Source organism: Carcharhinus amblyrhynchos, chromosome 3 (assembly GCF_965287045.1).
Source record: "Carcharhinus amblyrhynchos chromosome 3, sCarAmb.v2.hapA, whole genome shotgun sequence".
NCBI lineage: Eukaryota > Metazoa > Chordata > Chondrichthyes > Carcharhiniformes > Carcharhinidae > Carcharhinus > Carcharhinus amblyrhynchos.
In genome coordinates this window covers 15018092-15030821 of record NC_137326.1, presented here as the reverse complement: position 1 = coordinate 15030821, position 12730 = coordinate 15018092, and the positions used below count along the sequence as shown (strand labels likewise).

The 12730-nt window shown below is 43.8% G+C and overlaps 1 protein-coding gene across 1 annotated transcript; it reads right to left on the bottom strand.

The window, feature by feature from the left end:
• Positions 1-368: 368 nt before the first annotated feature.
• On the bottom strand, positions 369-6790 carry LOC145341340 (SCO-spondin-like). The gene is made up of 3 exons (XM_080186256.1): positions 6469-6790; positions 2959-3058; positions 369-693 (listed from the first exon to the last, which is right to left on the bottom strand). Exons 1-3 carry the CDS (start codon positions 6581-6583, stop codon positions 573-575), a joined length of 336 nt encoding a protein of 111 aa, XP_080042382.1. The 5' UTR covers positions 6584-6790; the 3' UTR covers positions 369-572.
• Positions 6791-12730: the final 5940 nt, after the last annotated feature.

Sequence of the window (12730 nt, the reverse complement as noted above, 5' to 3'; positions counted from 1 at the left end):
CGACCTGATAGAAGTTTACAAAATGTTGAGAGGAATAGATAAGGTGGACTCTCAGAGGCTATTTCCCCGGTTTGAAATGGTCGCTACGAGAGGACACAGATTTAAGGTGCGGGGAGGGAGGTTCAGAAGTGATGTTAGGGGTAAGTTTTTCACTCGGAGGGTGGTGAGTGAATGGAATCGGCTGCCGTCAGTGGTGGTGGAGGCGAACTCGCTGGGGTCTTTTAAAAGACTTCTGGATGAGTATATGGGGTTTAATGAGATTGAGGGTTATAGATAGGTCTGTAGGTTGGTAGGTGATGTGGTCGGCGCAACTTGTGGGCCGAAGGGCCTGTTTGTGCTGTAGTGTTCTATGTTCTATGTTTAACTACTTCAATCAATTTCCAGATATTTGCAGAGACAATATTTGAATACTCATCTTAATGTCATCTGTACAATGTAGTCTCTATCATCCTTGTCAAATATATTCATATTAACGTTTTTACTTCTGGATCCTATAAAGAATCTTGTCATTTCTTTAATAGTGCACAGCCAAGGATGGGATAGGAGGACTAAATGCCTGAACGGACTAGGGTTCAGCCAACCCAGCTGTACGCACGACACTCTTTTTCTGGCTGAGAGCGATACACGATCCGGTAACCGCAATCCATCTGGACAGGCTTACATTTCTTAGGCCACGAGGTTGGTCTCATTGGTCTGCACAGAGAAAAACAGGCTCTTTAAATGAGTTTTCAATCAATCCATGTATCCCAAATAACATCGAATCAAAAGCAAAATAACAGACTTAAGACATCTGCTTAAATTTGTTGCTTTATTTAACTGACCAAAAAAAGAGTATTACAATGTCAGTAAGTCTTCATTGTGTTAGCTTGCAACTTAGCTATCAATTATATAGTTATCTCTAAAGGGGCGGCACAGTGGTACTGCTGCCTCACAGCACCAGGGACCCGGTTCAATTCCAGCCTCAGGTGACTGTCTGTGTGGAGTTTGCACGTTCTTCCCGTGTTTGTATGGGTTTCCTCCCACAGTTCAGAGATGTGCAGGTTAGATTGATTGGCCATGCTAAATTGTGTTCCATAATGTGTAGATTAGAGGGGTAAATATATGGGCATTACGGGGTTGGGGTCTGGGTGGGATGCTCTGTTGGAGACTCAGTGCAGACTCAATGGACCGAATGGCCTGCTTCTGCACATTAGGAAGTTTATGATTCTGTAAGTAGAATGTAGACACCAAGTTGAGGAAATAACATTTACTTAAAAGGTATACAAGCCAAGCCATAGCTACAGAATTGGAGAACTGCACTTCAGGTGAAAGGATTTTTTTTGGCTGGTTAGGGAGTGGGGATGAAAGCTTTGCTTTATTGATAAAACACCAGAGGTCGGATTGGGTGGAGCTGTAAAATCCTGGCCTGCGGCTAAATCTAATAAAAACGAGAATGGGATTTCAGCAGTGGGACTGAGGTGGAAGATGGTTATAGAATAGGATGCAGGATGTCTAACTCAGCTTGGAATTGTGCAGCATGCCAACAATAATTAGCCTCGCATCATCCAGTTTAACCCAATTGAGTGGCTTGGGACAGGAATGGAACAGAGTTTATAGCGAGTGTCAACGATTACAGTATTGGTCCACAAATCAAATTAAATGTGCAAAGTACGGTTCCAGAATCACTTCCCTGGTTGGCTTTTATATCCAATATTCCAAAAGGTTTTTTCCCCTCTGAATGTTAGGAAAATAAAGTTCAAGAATGTAAGAAATATTGTAACCGCAACTTCCACAGCTGGAGAGAGAAAATCTACTAGGGTTCTGGGGATAAAGGCATCACTGGCTGAAATACATTTGTTGCCTTGAAAGGCTGCCACTTTACTTTTTATCATGGCTACTTCAGAGAACAGTTAAGAGTCAGCCATGGGACTCGAGCACGTCAGCCAGACCAGGTAAGAAATATTGGTTTCTTTCTCCATAAGGGCATTAAAGAACCTGTTCGTTTTATTTTAAAACAACAGATAAGTTTTTTAAAATAGAATCCCTCCTATTTGCAGAAGGTGGCCATTCGGTCCATCCAGCCTCCCTTGATAACAATTCCATCCAAGGCCCTATCCTCGTAACCCCATATATTTATCCTGCTAATTTCCCTGACACTAAGGGGCAATTTAGCATGGCCAATCAACATAACCTGTACTCTTTGGAAGGAAACTGGAGCACCCGGAAGAAACCCACACAGACATGGGGAGAATGTGCAAACTCCACACAAACAGCTACCCAAGGCCAAAACTGAACCCAGGACCCTGGTACTGGGAGACCACTGTGCTACCGTACTGCCCTACTTCATGGTCATTTCACTGATGTTTTTCAAATTCCCTGACTGCCATTCTCGAGATTACTAAGCCAGTGAGAATCCCGATGCTACCATATCCCACTTTGAAATATAGAAGTAGAGGTAACTGAACAAATTCAAGTTTGATGTTGTCAGTTTAATCACACATTGCTGTTTGCTGAATGGATGAGTCTGCAAGAAAAAAAAACAAATTGCAGAACTTCCAGGGAACTGGGAAAATTAAAATGGGGAGGGGCTTATATGAGGGCGCCATGGTGATTAGCACTGCTGCCCCACAGCGTTAGGGACCCAGTTTCAATTCGTGGCTTGGGTCACTGTACGGAGTTTGCATGTTCTCCCTGTGTCAGCGTGGGTTTCCTCTGCATGGTCCAGTTTTCTCTCAGTCCGAAAGACGTGCTGGTTAGGTGCATTGACCATGCTAAATTCTCCCTCAGTGTACCCGAACAGGTGCCGGAGTATGGTGGCTAGGGGATTTTCAGAGTAACTTCATTGCAGCATTAAAGTAAGCCTATGTGAGCCTAGTAAATATACTTTAAATCCTGAACTATCATTTGGAAAGAAGCTGGGACATTCAAAAATGTAAAAGAAAAATAATAGTAAACGATGTAAAAGTTAAATACACTCACGTGACACAGAAGTAACCTCCCTCTATACAGTAACACTTGTCACAGCCTCTTTGAAACTTCTGACCTGGTTTGAAAATCTTGTCCTTGTGTTTGCATTTTCCTGCAAGCAGAGAATATTGACGTTAACATTGAAGTTGGTTAATCAACCTGCACTGGTCAAGATTAAACCTATTATACAGTATTGGCCTTGCCTAGTTGTATATGTTCATAGATTTGGAGTACGAGCATGAAGGTTACACTGAACTTACACGAGGCACCAGTTTGACTTCAGCTGGAATATTGCACACAGTTCTGGACACCATACTGTAGGAAGGATGTAAATACACTGGAGAGTGTAGAAAAAGTTTACAAGAATGGTTCCAGGGATGAAGAACTTCAGTTCTGGGGCTAGACTGAAGAGACTGGGACTGTTCTCTTTGGAGAGAAGGAGGCTAATAGGAGATTTGATAGAAATGTTGAAAATCATGATGGGGCTGGACAGAGTAGAGATACTGTTCCTACTCGTAGAAGGCTCGAGAATGAAAAGGCGCTGATTTAGTGATTTGCAAAAGAAGCAAATGTGATTTTTTTTGCCCCCACACAGTGAGTGGTTTGGGATCTGGAGTGTACTACTGGAAGTGTGGTGAAGGTTCAATCGAGGCATTTGAGAGAGCATTACATGAGTATTTGAATAGAAACAATGCGCAAGGGTAGGAGAATAGGCAGGAGAATGGCACTAAATCATGATGCTCATTTGGAGAGCGGCTGCAGACACGATGAGCCAAATGCTGTCTTTTGCACCATAACAATTATGTAAATGTTGAGAATGGTTCTCTAGAACCACTCATTTCACACTGTTTGCTATAGTCCGGGATGGCAAAGTAAATGTACAGTACAGGAGTAACACAAGTTCAGGTTTTGGAGCACTAACAACAGTGGTGTTTTCTCCCTGCTATAGATGCCCCCAACCTGGAGAAGTGAGTCTTAATAACTTGGATATTTGCCCTTTTCATTAGGAAAATGGGATAAAACATTTTCCTTGGTTGAACCAGTATCAGGATAGCTAATTTAGTTGGCGTTCACCCTGTGCTGCACCACAACAGGATTCAGTGACATGTTGGTATGTGTTGGGTGACATCATAAAAGCTCATGATTAACTTTTAGAAGAAGGTGATTCTTTCACATTTCAACAAGTCATTATTACTTGATTAAATATAATAATACAGCATAGGATTTCACAGCACCTTGCCTTTCAATCCTCCCCCCAGCACAGATGAAGTGTTAAATTTAAGTTTATTTATTAGTGTCGCAAGTAGGCTGACATTAACACTGCAACGAAGTTACTGTGAAAATCCCAAGTCGCCACACTCCAGTGCCTGTTCGGGTACAACGAGGATGCATTTAGCATGGCCAATGCACCTAACCAGCATGTCTTTCAGACATTGACAGGAAACTACAGCACCTGGAAGAAACCTATGCAGACATGGAGAGAACGTATAGACTCCTCACAGACAGTGACCCAAGCCAGGAACCGAACCTGGGCTCTGGCGAAGGGTCATATAGACTCAAAACATTGGCTCTACTTTGTCTCCACAGATGCTGTCAGTTCTGCTGAGATTTTCCAGCATTTTTCTGTTTTTGTTAGATCCCAGCGTCAGCAGTAATTTGCATTTATAACTGAACCGGGGTCCCTGGCGCTGTGAGGCAGCAGTGTTGCCACCGTGCTGTCCATTCTGCATATTGTGATGAGTTACCCCTCATTCTTAAAAGGGGTGACTTGGCACGTAGAAGGGAAAAAAATCTTACAGCCAAACTTCTACTGAATAGACAATGTTAATCTGCTTAGCCAAATCAACCACGTTGGAGATGAATGGTGTACTTTAGGAGGTGTGATATTCTACACATGCTAATCACTGTGGCACAGTGCAGCCTCCAGAGAGGGCTGTGTTGAATGTGTGGAAAACTAGTCGGAATGGTCTAGGGATTTGGAAAAAAAATCATTCTCAATATTTTAACTCCCACATTTGCAGAGAGCTGGACCACTTTCATTATCGAAAATTTGCAATGTGATTGCATTATTGAGCTGAAGAAGGATTTCTGCCTGCCTTCTAGCAATGAGGCACATTATATTCACATGTGCAAGATCAACATGGTTTCAATCAACCGTGAGATCATTCCCCACTCCGAGGGGAACTCCTCCTGCGGGAGCCATTTCTTAATCATACCTCATCATTCAGTGAAAGTTGGGTAATTCAAATCCTGATCTTGGCAATGAGAATCAGCACTGAATATATAACTGTGGGACCCCATTCCTACAATTAATTGTGTGTTTTTAAATACAGTCTTACCATGCCTCTGTTTGCAGTCCCACTGTCACTGCACTCCCTATTCCTAAACTAAAGATTGTTTACTTCTGAAATGGCAATGGTGTAATTAGAGCAAGCACACACACACACACACACACACACACACTTTATTCCCTCAATCCACAGTGTGGGGTGAAATGGCAAACTAGAAATGACTGAATCTGAAATGAAGGGAATCAGTGCTAAGATGCACAGCATGGGGTGAGTTACTATATTTCAGCCCAGTAAGAAGTTTCACAATAGTGCATTGTCTTGGACGACATGGTGGCACAATGGTTAGCACTGCTGCCTCACAGTGCCAGAGAACCAGGTTCAATTCCAGCCTCTGTTCACTGTCTGTGCAGAGTTTGCACGTTCTTCCCGTTTCTGCGTTAGGTTTGTTCTGGTGCTCTGGTTTCCTCCCACAATTCAAGGATGTGGGTTCAGTTGATTGGCCATGCTAAATTGCCACTTAGTGGGATTAGCAGGTAAGTATGTGGGATTACAGGAATGGTGGGTTTTTGGTTGGTGCAGGCTCAATGGGCCGAATGGCCTCCTCTTGCACTGCATCTCTGAGCTCTAACTTGTCCTTGGAGACTGACAATGCAGTTTCAGCATTCTACTTCATTATTAGGTGGTTAAATGTATTTGTAATCTCTTGAGTACATGCATCCATTACTCATCATTTCCAATATGTACAGTCAGTGTAATTCGATGTGTGTGCTATCTGTGTCTGGCCTCTCCTAACACACATTCCGGTAAAGATAAATCCTCTCGCGTTCCTTTGGGGACTAGAGGCGGACGCTAATGCTTCAATTCCACTCCAATGTGGTGCTTTCAGCTCAAGCTACTTTAGTTTTACGGTATAAAGACATGCACTTGTGCTGATTAACCTGACCTGACGAGCAAGACGATGTCTAGACCATCTGTATAGAAATGCCGAGCTTCCCAAAGGGTGCAATGTCGATAGAAACTGAGCACCCACATTGCCCGAGATGGGGTCAGCTACAAGATCAACAATGATCCAACAGGCAGGGAAACGTCCTTGTTACACTGGACAAACCTTCCCCTCATAAACTCCATACATTCCTCCCGTTCTGTGCTTCAGCCCAAGTCAATACTTCAAGCCTGACAACATACAGAGATTGCCCCGTGCAATATGCACACAGAGCGGCATCTTCCTTACCTAGACCCCGATAGACCGCTGCCTCCGAGTAGCTGGACGCCCAGAGCAGGACTAAGACCGTGCAGAGCACTGCAAAGACGGCCAGCCGATGCCAGGAAGAGCCTGAGGACACCATGGTGTAGATTCAGCCGAGAGAGACTGGACTGAGCGGCAGACCAGTGTAACTGGCTTTATATAGAGGCACCTATATACAGGCAGCCCCCTCCGCACCCTCCAAGGTACTCAAATCTCTTGTAAGAATCGGTGCCAGGAAAAGTCATTTCCTCCCTGGTGTATTTTGCTGGAGCTCGCACTGGCTGCTTTAATCATTGTAAACACACTCAAGCTTGCAGCTGTCTCCCTCCGCATAGCGCCAGCTTCCCAAAGGCCAAATATTGATTCAGTTTCACATTGCCAGGAATCTGCAACATTTCCCGCCACTGCCAGCCAGAAGCGTCGCTGCATCCATGGCAACAAGCTCCGCCCCTTTTCCCCAGCAACACAAACAGTGAAACCCAGAGCACCCTTTTGCTCATAGAATTAGGTTGATTGGTCATGCTAACTTGCCCCTTAGTATCCCAAGATGTGCGGGTAAGGTGGATTGGCCATGCTAACTTGCCCCTTAGTGTCCCAAGATGGTTAGCACTGTTGTCTCACAGCTCCAGGGATCTAGGTTCAATTACCAGTTTAGGTCACTGTCTGTGTGGAGTTTGCACGTTCCCCCCGTGTCTACATGGGTTTCCTCTGGGTGTTTGGTTTCCTCCCGCAAGTCCAAAGATGTGTAAGTTAGTTGATAGGCCATGCTAAATTGCCCCTTAGTGTCCCAGAATGTGTATGTTATAAAGGGATTAACAGTGTAAGTACATGAAGTTTCAAGGATAGAGCCTTGGTGGGATTGTTGTTGGTGCAGATTCAGATGAGCTGAATGGCCTCCTTCTGAACTATAGACTTTCTATGATTCGATGTGGAGGTTTAGGACTATTAGCGGGGCAAGTGTTAACTATGGCAGGGTTACAGGATACGGCCTGGCTAAGGTTAAAAACAAGGTGAGTTTGTGCAGACCAGATGGGCCTAATGGCGACCTTGTAGGGATTCTGTGAAAAGCACAGGGGGAGGTTATTCAGCTGGTCATGCCTGCACTGGCTCTCCGAGTGAGAAACTTGCCCAGTCCCATTCCCCTGCCTTCTCCCAATTAAACCCCGCACATTCCTTCTTTTCAGATAACAGCCTAAATCCCTTTTGAATGCTTCAGTTGAACCTGCCCCACCATCAGTGGCTGGAGATAGAATCATAGAAGCCCTACAGTGCAGAAAGAGGCCCTTCAGCCCATTGAATCTGCACTGAACACAATCCCACCCAGGCCCTACCCCCATATCCCTATATATTATACCCACTAATCCCTCTAACCTACGCATCCCTGGACATTAAGGGGCAACTTCTTAGCATGGCCAATCAACCTAACCTACACATCTTTGGACTGTGGGAGGAAACCAGCATACCCGGAGGAAACCCACACAGACACGAGGAGAACGCGCAAACTCCACACAGACAGTGACCCAAGCCGGGAATTGAACCCAGGACCTTGGAGCTGTGAAGCAGCAGTGCTGACCACTGTGCTACCATGCCGCCCAATCCACCTAATTCTGTGAGCAAAGGAGTGATTGGTCCTCTGGGTTTCATGTTTGGCTGCCTGAAAAATATTTCCTTGTATGACATAGGACAGTTAGCATGGCTTTGTGAGTGGAAAATCATGTCTCACAAATTTGAGTTTTTTGAAGGGATAACCAAGAAGGTAGATGAGGGCAGTGCAGTTGATGTTGTCTACATGGACTTTAGCAAGGCCTTTGACAAGGTACCGCATGTTGTTGCATAAGGTTAAATCTCATGGGATCCAGGGTGAGGTATCTAAATGGATACAAAATTGGCTTCTTGACAGAAACCAGAGGGTGGTTGTAGAGGGTTGTTTTTCATACTGGAGGCCTGTGACCAGCGGTGTGCCTCAGAGATCAGTGCTGGGTCTACTGTTATCTGTCATTTATATTAATGATTTGGATGAGAATATAGGAGGCGTAGTTAGTAAGTTTGTAGATGACACCAAGATTGGTGGCATAGTGGACAGTGAGGAAAGTTATCTCCAATTGCAATGGGATCTTGATCAATTGGGCCAGTGGGCTGACAAATGGCAGATGGAGTTTAATTTAGACAGAAACGAGATAATGCATTTTGGTAGATTGAACCAGGGCAGGACTTACTCAGTTATTGGTCAGGTGTTGGGGAGAGTTACAGAACAAAGAGATCCAGGGGTACATAGCTCCTTGAAAGTGGAGTCACAGATGGACAGAGTGATAAAGAAGGCATTCGGCATGCTTGATTTCATCAGTAAAACATTGAATACAGGAGTTGGGACATCTTGTTGAAGTTGTACAAGACATTGGTAAGACCACACTTGGAATACTGTATATAGTTCTGGTTACCCTATTATAGAAAGTGTATTATTAACTAGAAAGAGTGCAGAAAAGATTTACTACGATGCTACCGGGACTTAATGGTTTGAGTTATAGGAGAGGCTGGGTAGACTGGGACTTTTTTCTCTACAGCGTAGGAGGCTGAGGGGTGATCTTATAGAGGTCTATAAAATAATGAGGGGCACAGATCAGCTAGATAGTCAATATCTTTTCCCAGAGATAGGGGAGTTTAAAACTAGAGGGCGTAGGTTTAAGGTGAGAGGGAAGAGATACAAAAGTGTTTAGAGGGGCAATTTTTTCACACAGAGGGTGGAGAGTAACTGAAACAAGCTGCCAGAGGTAGTAGTAGAGGTGGTACAATTTTGTCTTTTAAAAAGCATTTGGATAGTTACATGGATACGATGGGTGTAAAGGGATATGGATCAAATGCGGGGAATTGGGATTAGTTTAGGGTTTAGAAAAAAGGGCGGCATGGACAAGTTGGGCCAAAGGGCCTGTTTCCATGCTGTAAACCTGTATGACTCTATAACTATTGCTTCTTTCAATAATTACTTTAAATCGGTGTCTCCCTCCATCAGGGAGGTGATGGTGTTGTGGTATTGTCACTGGATTAATAATCCAGAAACCCAATGAAATACCCTGGGGATTCCATGCTAAATGATAGAATTTGAATTCAATAAAAATCTGAAATTATAATGATAAAACCATTGTCATTTGTTATAAAAACCCAGCTGGTTCTCTCATGTTCTTTAGGGAAGTATATCTGCCACCCTGCATGTGACTCCAGATCCACAGTAATGTGGTCGACTGTTAAATGGCTTAACAAGTCATTCAGTTCAAGGGCAATTAGGGATGGGCAATAAATACTGGCCCAACCAGCAACACCCACATCCCATGCATGAATTAGAAAAAAACGAGTGAGAATGGTTTCTCTCTCCCTATCTATTCTGACAAAACATTTCCTGATTTTGACTACCTCTATTAAATCTCCTTCAAAAGAACACCAAATTTGCAAATCAGAATAATGCCCATGTTCCCCAATCTTGGTGTCCCTTATACATGAAGCTACAGGTAACTAATTTAAAAGGGAATTTAAAAGTCTTTTATAAGTATATAAATAGTAAAAGGAGGAGGAGGGTAAAGTTTATTAATTAGTCACAAGTAAGGCTTACATTAACACTGCAATGAAGCTACTGTGAAATTCCCCTCATTGCCACAGTCCAGCACCTGTTCGGGTCAACGCACCTAACCAGCATGTCTTTCAGACTGTGGGAGGAAACCGGAGTACCCGGAGGAAACCCATGCAGACACGGGGAGAACGTACAAACTCCACACAGACAGTGACCCAAGCTGGGAATCGAACCTAGGTCTCTAGCGCTGTGAAGCAGCAGCGCTAACCACCCCGTGGGTTAAATCCTAATAGAGGTTCAGGAACACAACTGGTAACATGGTTTCACAGCAGCAGGGAGGCCTTGCTACAATTATACAGCATGTTAAATTCCTAAAGTACTGTATACTGTCTTTGTGCCTTTACTTGAGGCGTGATATACTTGGCTGATTCCAGGGGTGGAGAGGCTCTTTTATGAGGAATAGTTCAATAGGTTAGGCCTCAACTCATTGAAGTTTGAACAATCTTATTGAAACACACAAGATTCACGTGGGGTTGATGCTGAGAGGCTGTTTCCCCACCTGAGGGGAGTCTAGAGCTGGGAACAGATTATAAAAATAAAGGGTGTCCTATTTAAGATGTAAACCACTTCCACAGGGAGCAGTGAAGGTGAAGTTGTTGAATATATTCAACCCTGAGCTACACAGGTTTTTGATCCACAAGTGAGAAGAGGGTAGTGGGGGACAGACAAGAACATAGAGTTAAAGGAATAATCAGACCTTGAGCTTATTGAATGGCAGAGCAGGGTCAATGGGCCAAACAACCCACTCCTGCTCCTATCTTTAATGATCTTAATTGAATCACAGACTTTGATCAGTCCATTAAAAATATTGTCATGTCCAAGGAATAATTACCATTTTTTCTCTTCCTCTTTTCCTCTATCTCATTCTTACTGATGCATTGTTTCTGATTGCCTGCATTGTTGGTATTAACCTTTCATGTCTATTGCGGCACAGTTCTGTGGAATTTGTGAAGAATTCTGAGTGACAAGTATTGCATTACATTCCTGACTTTTACCTTGTAGATGGTGGACAAGCTTTGGGGAGTCAGGAGGTGAGTTATTCCCCACAGAATTGCCAGCCTCTGACCTGCTTCCACACCCATAATCTTTCATATGACTGGTCCATTTCAGTCTCTGGTCTACAGTAACTCTGGTATGTTAATAGTTATAGATTCAGTGATGGTAATGATACTGAATTTCAAGGATTGGATTCTCTCTTGTTGAAGATGGTCTGGCACAAATGTTACTTGTCACTTGTCAGCCCAAGCCTGAAGGTTGTCTAGGTCTTGCTGCATTGGGAACAATCTGCTTCCAGTCAACTCATCCTTTTGTTCCTGACTTTCCAACCAGTGGAAATGTTCATTCGCTATTTATCTTCTCAAAATCTTTCACCAGTCTGAAAACTTCAATTGCATTCCCCTTTAACCACTTACATTCCAGTGGAAAAAATATCAATTTTTTTCACACTTTCACAATTACAAACTCTCAGTCATGATATGATTCGGATAAGTTTTTACTGTACACTTTCCATGACTCTAACATCCTTACCCAGAATGTGGTGACCCAAACTGTGTGCAATATTCCAACTGTGGCCTAACCAATATCTTGTACAAATTCAACATCATTTGAAGATTACATTTATTTTTCTTCATGGCTTTTTTAACCCATTGTTCTGAATGTTCCTAAGAGAACCCACAGCTATATTGAAGCCCTTTGCAGGGTGCCCCACAATGGACTGCAGGTCTGTGAAGCAGTCAAATGGCACTGCTCAGAGGCAGCCAATGTAACCCTCCGCTGCCAATTACCCCCTCCGTGGCTGGTGTGCTCCTCCACGGCTGTCATTCCATGCAGGCTGAATACTTTCCATTGATTCCAATAATTGTCATGGTTCAAAATTCCTAGTCATGCAACACAGGGCTTCCTTTGGCTCATGTACCCAGCTGTGGAATGAATTCATGAAGAAAGAGAGAGAATGGTTAAAGGGAAGGAAGTCTCTGGCCTAAACCAACCTGTTAACTCAGCTGTCTGACAAGGAAGGCAGTCATGTTATGGATCTGGCTCTATGCCACATGAGAACCTGAATTAAGCAATGGTGATCTTAGCAGCCATTTGTGCTGACAAGTTGCATGGTTTTAGCTGCTTAAACTTCATCGTATCCTTGCATTCACTTGACAATCCCTAAACTTCAACTCTTGGCCCTGACTCTTGTGAATTATGATGTGGAGATGCCAGTGTTCGACTGGTGTAAACACAATAAGAAGTCGCACAACACCAGGTTAAAGTCCAACAAGTTTATTTGGTAGCAAAAGCCACTGCTCCTTTGTCAGGTAAGAATGTTCTCTTCCAGTTGGGGAATACTTCAGCAGTCATGGGCATTCGACCTCTGATCTTTGGGTAAGCGTTCTCCAAGGCGGCCTTCATGACGCACGACAATGCAGAGTCACAGAGCGGAGACTGATAGCCAAGTTCCGCACACATGAGGACGGCCTCAACCGGGATCTTGGGTTCATGTCACACTATCTGTAACCCACACGACTTGCCTGGGCTTGTAAAATCTCACTAACTGTCCTGTCTGGGGACAATACACATCTCTGTAACCTGTGCTTAACCCTCTCCCACTCATATTATCTGTACCTTTAAAACTTGATT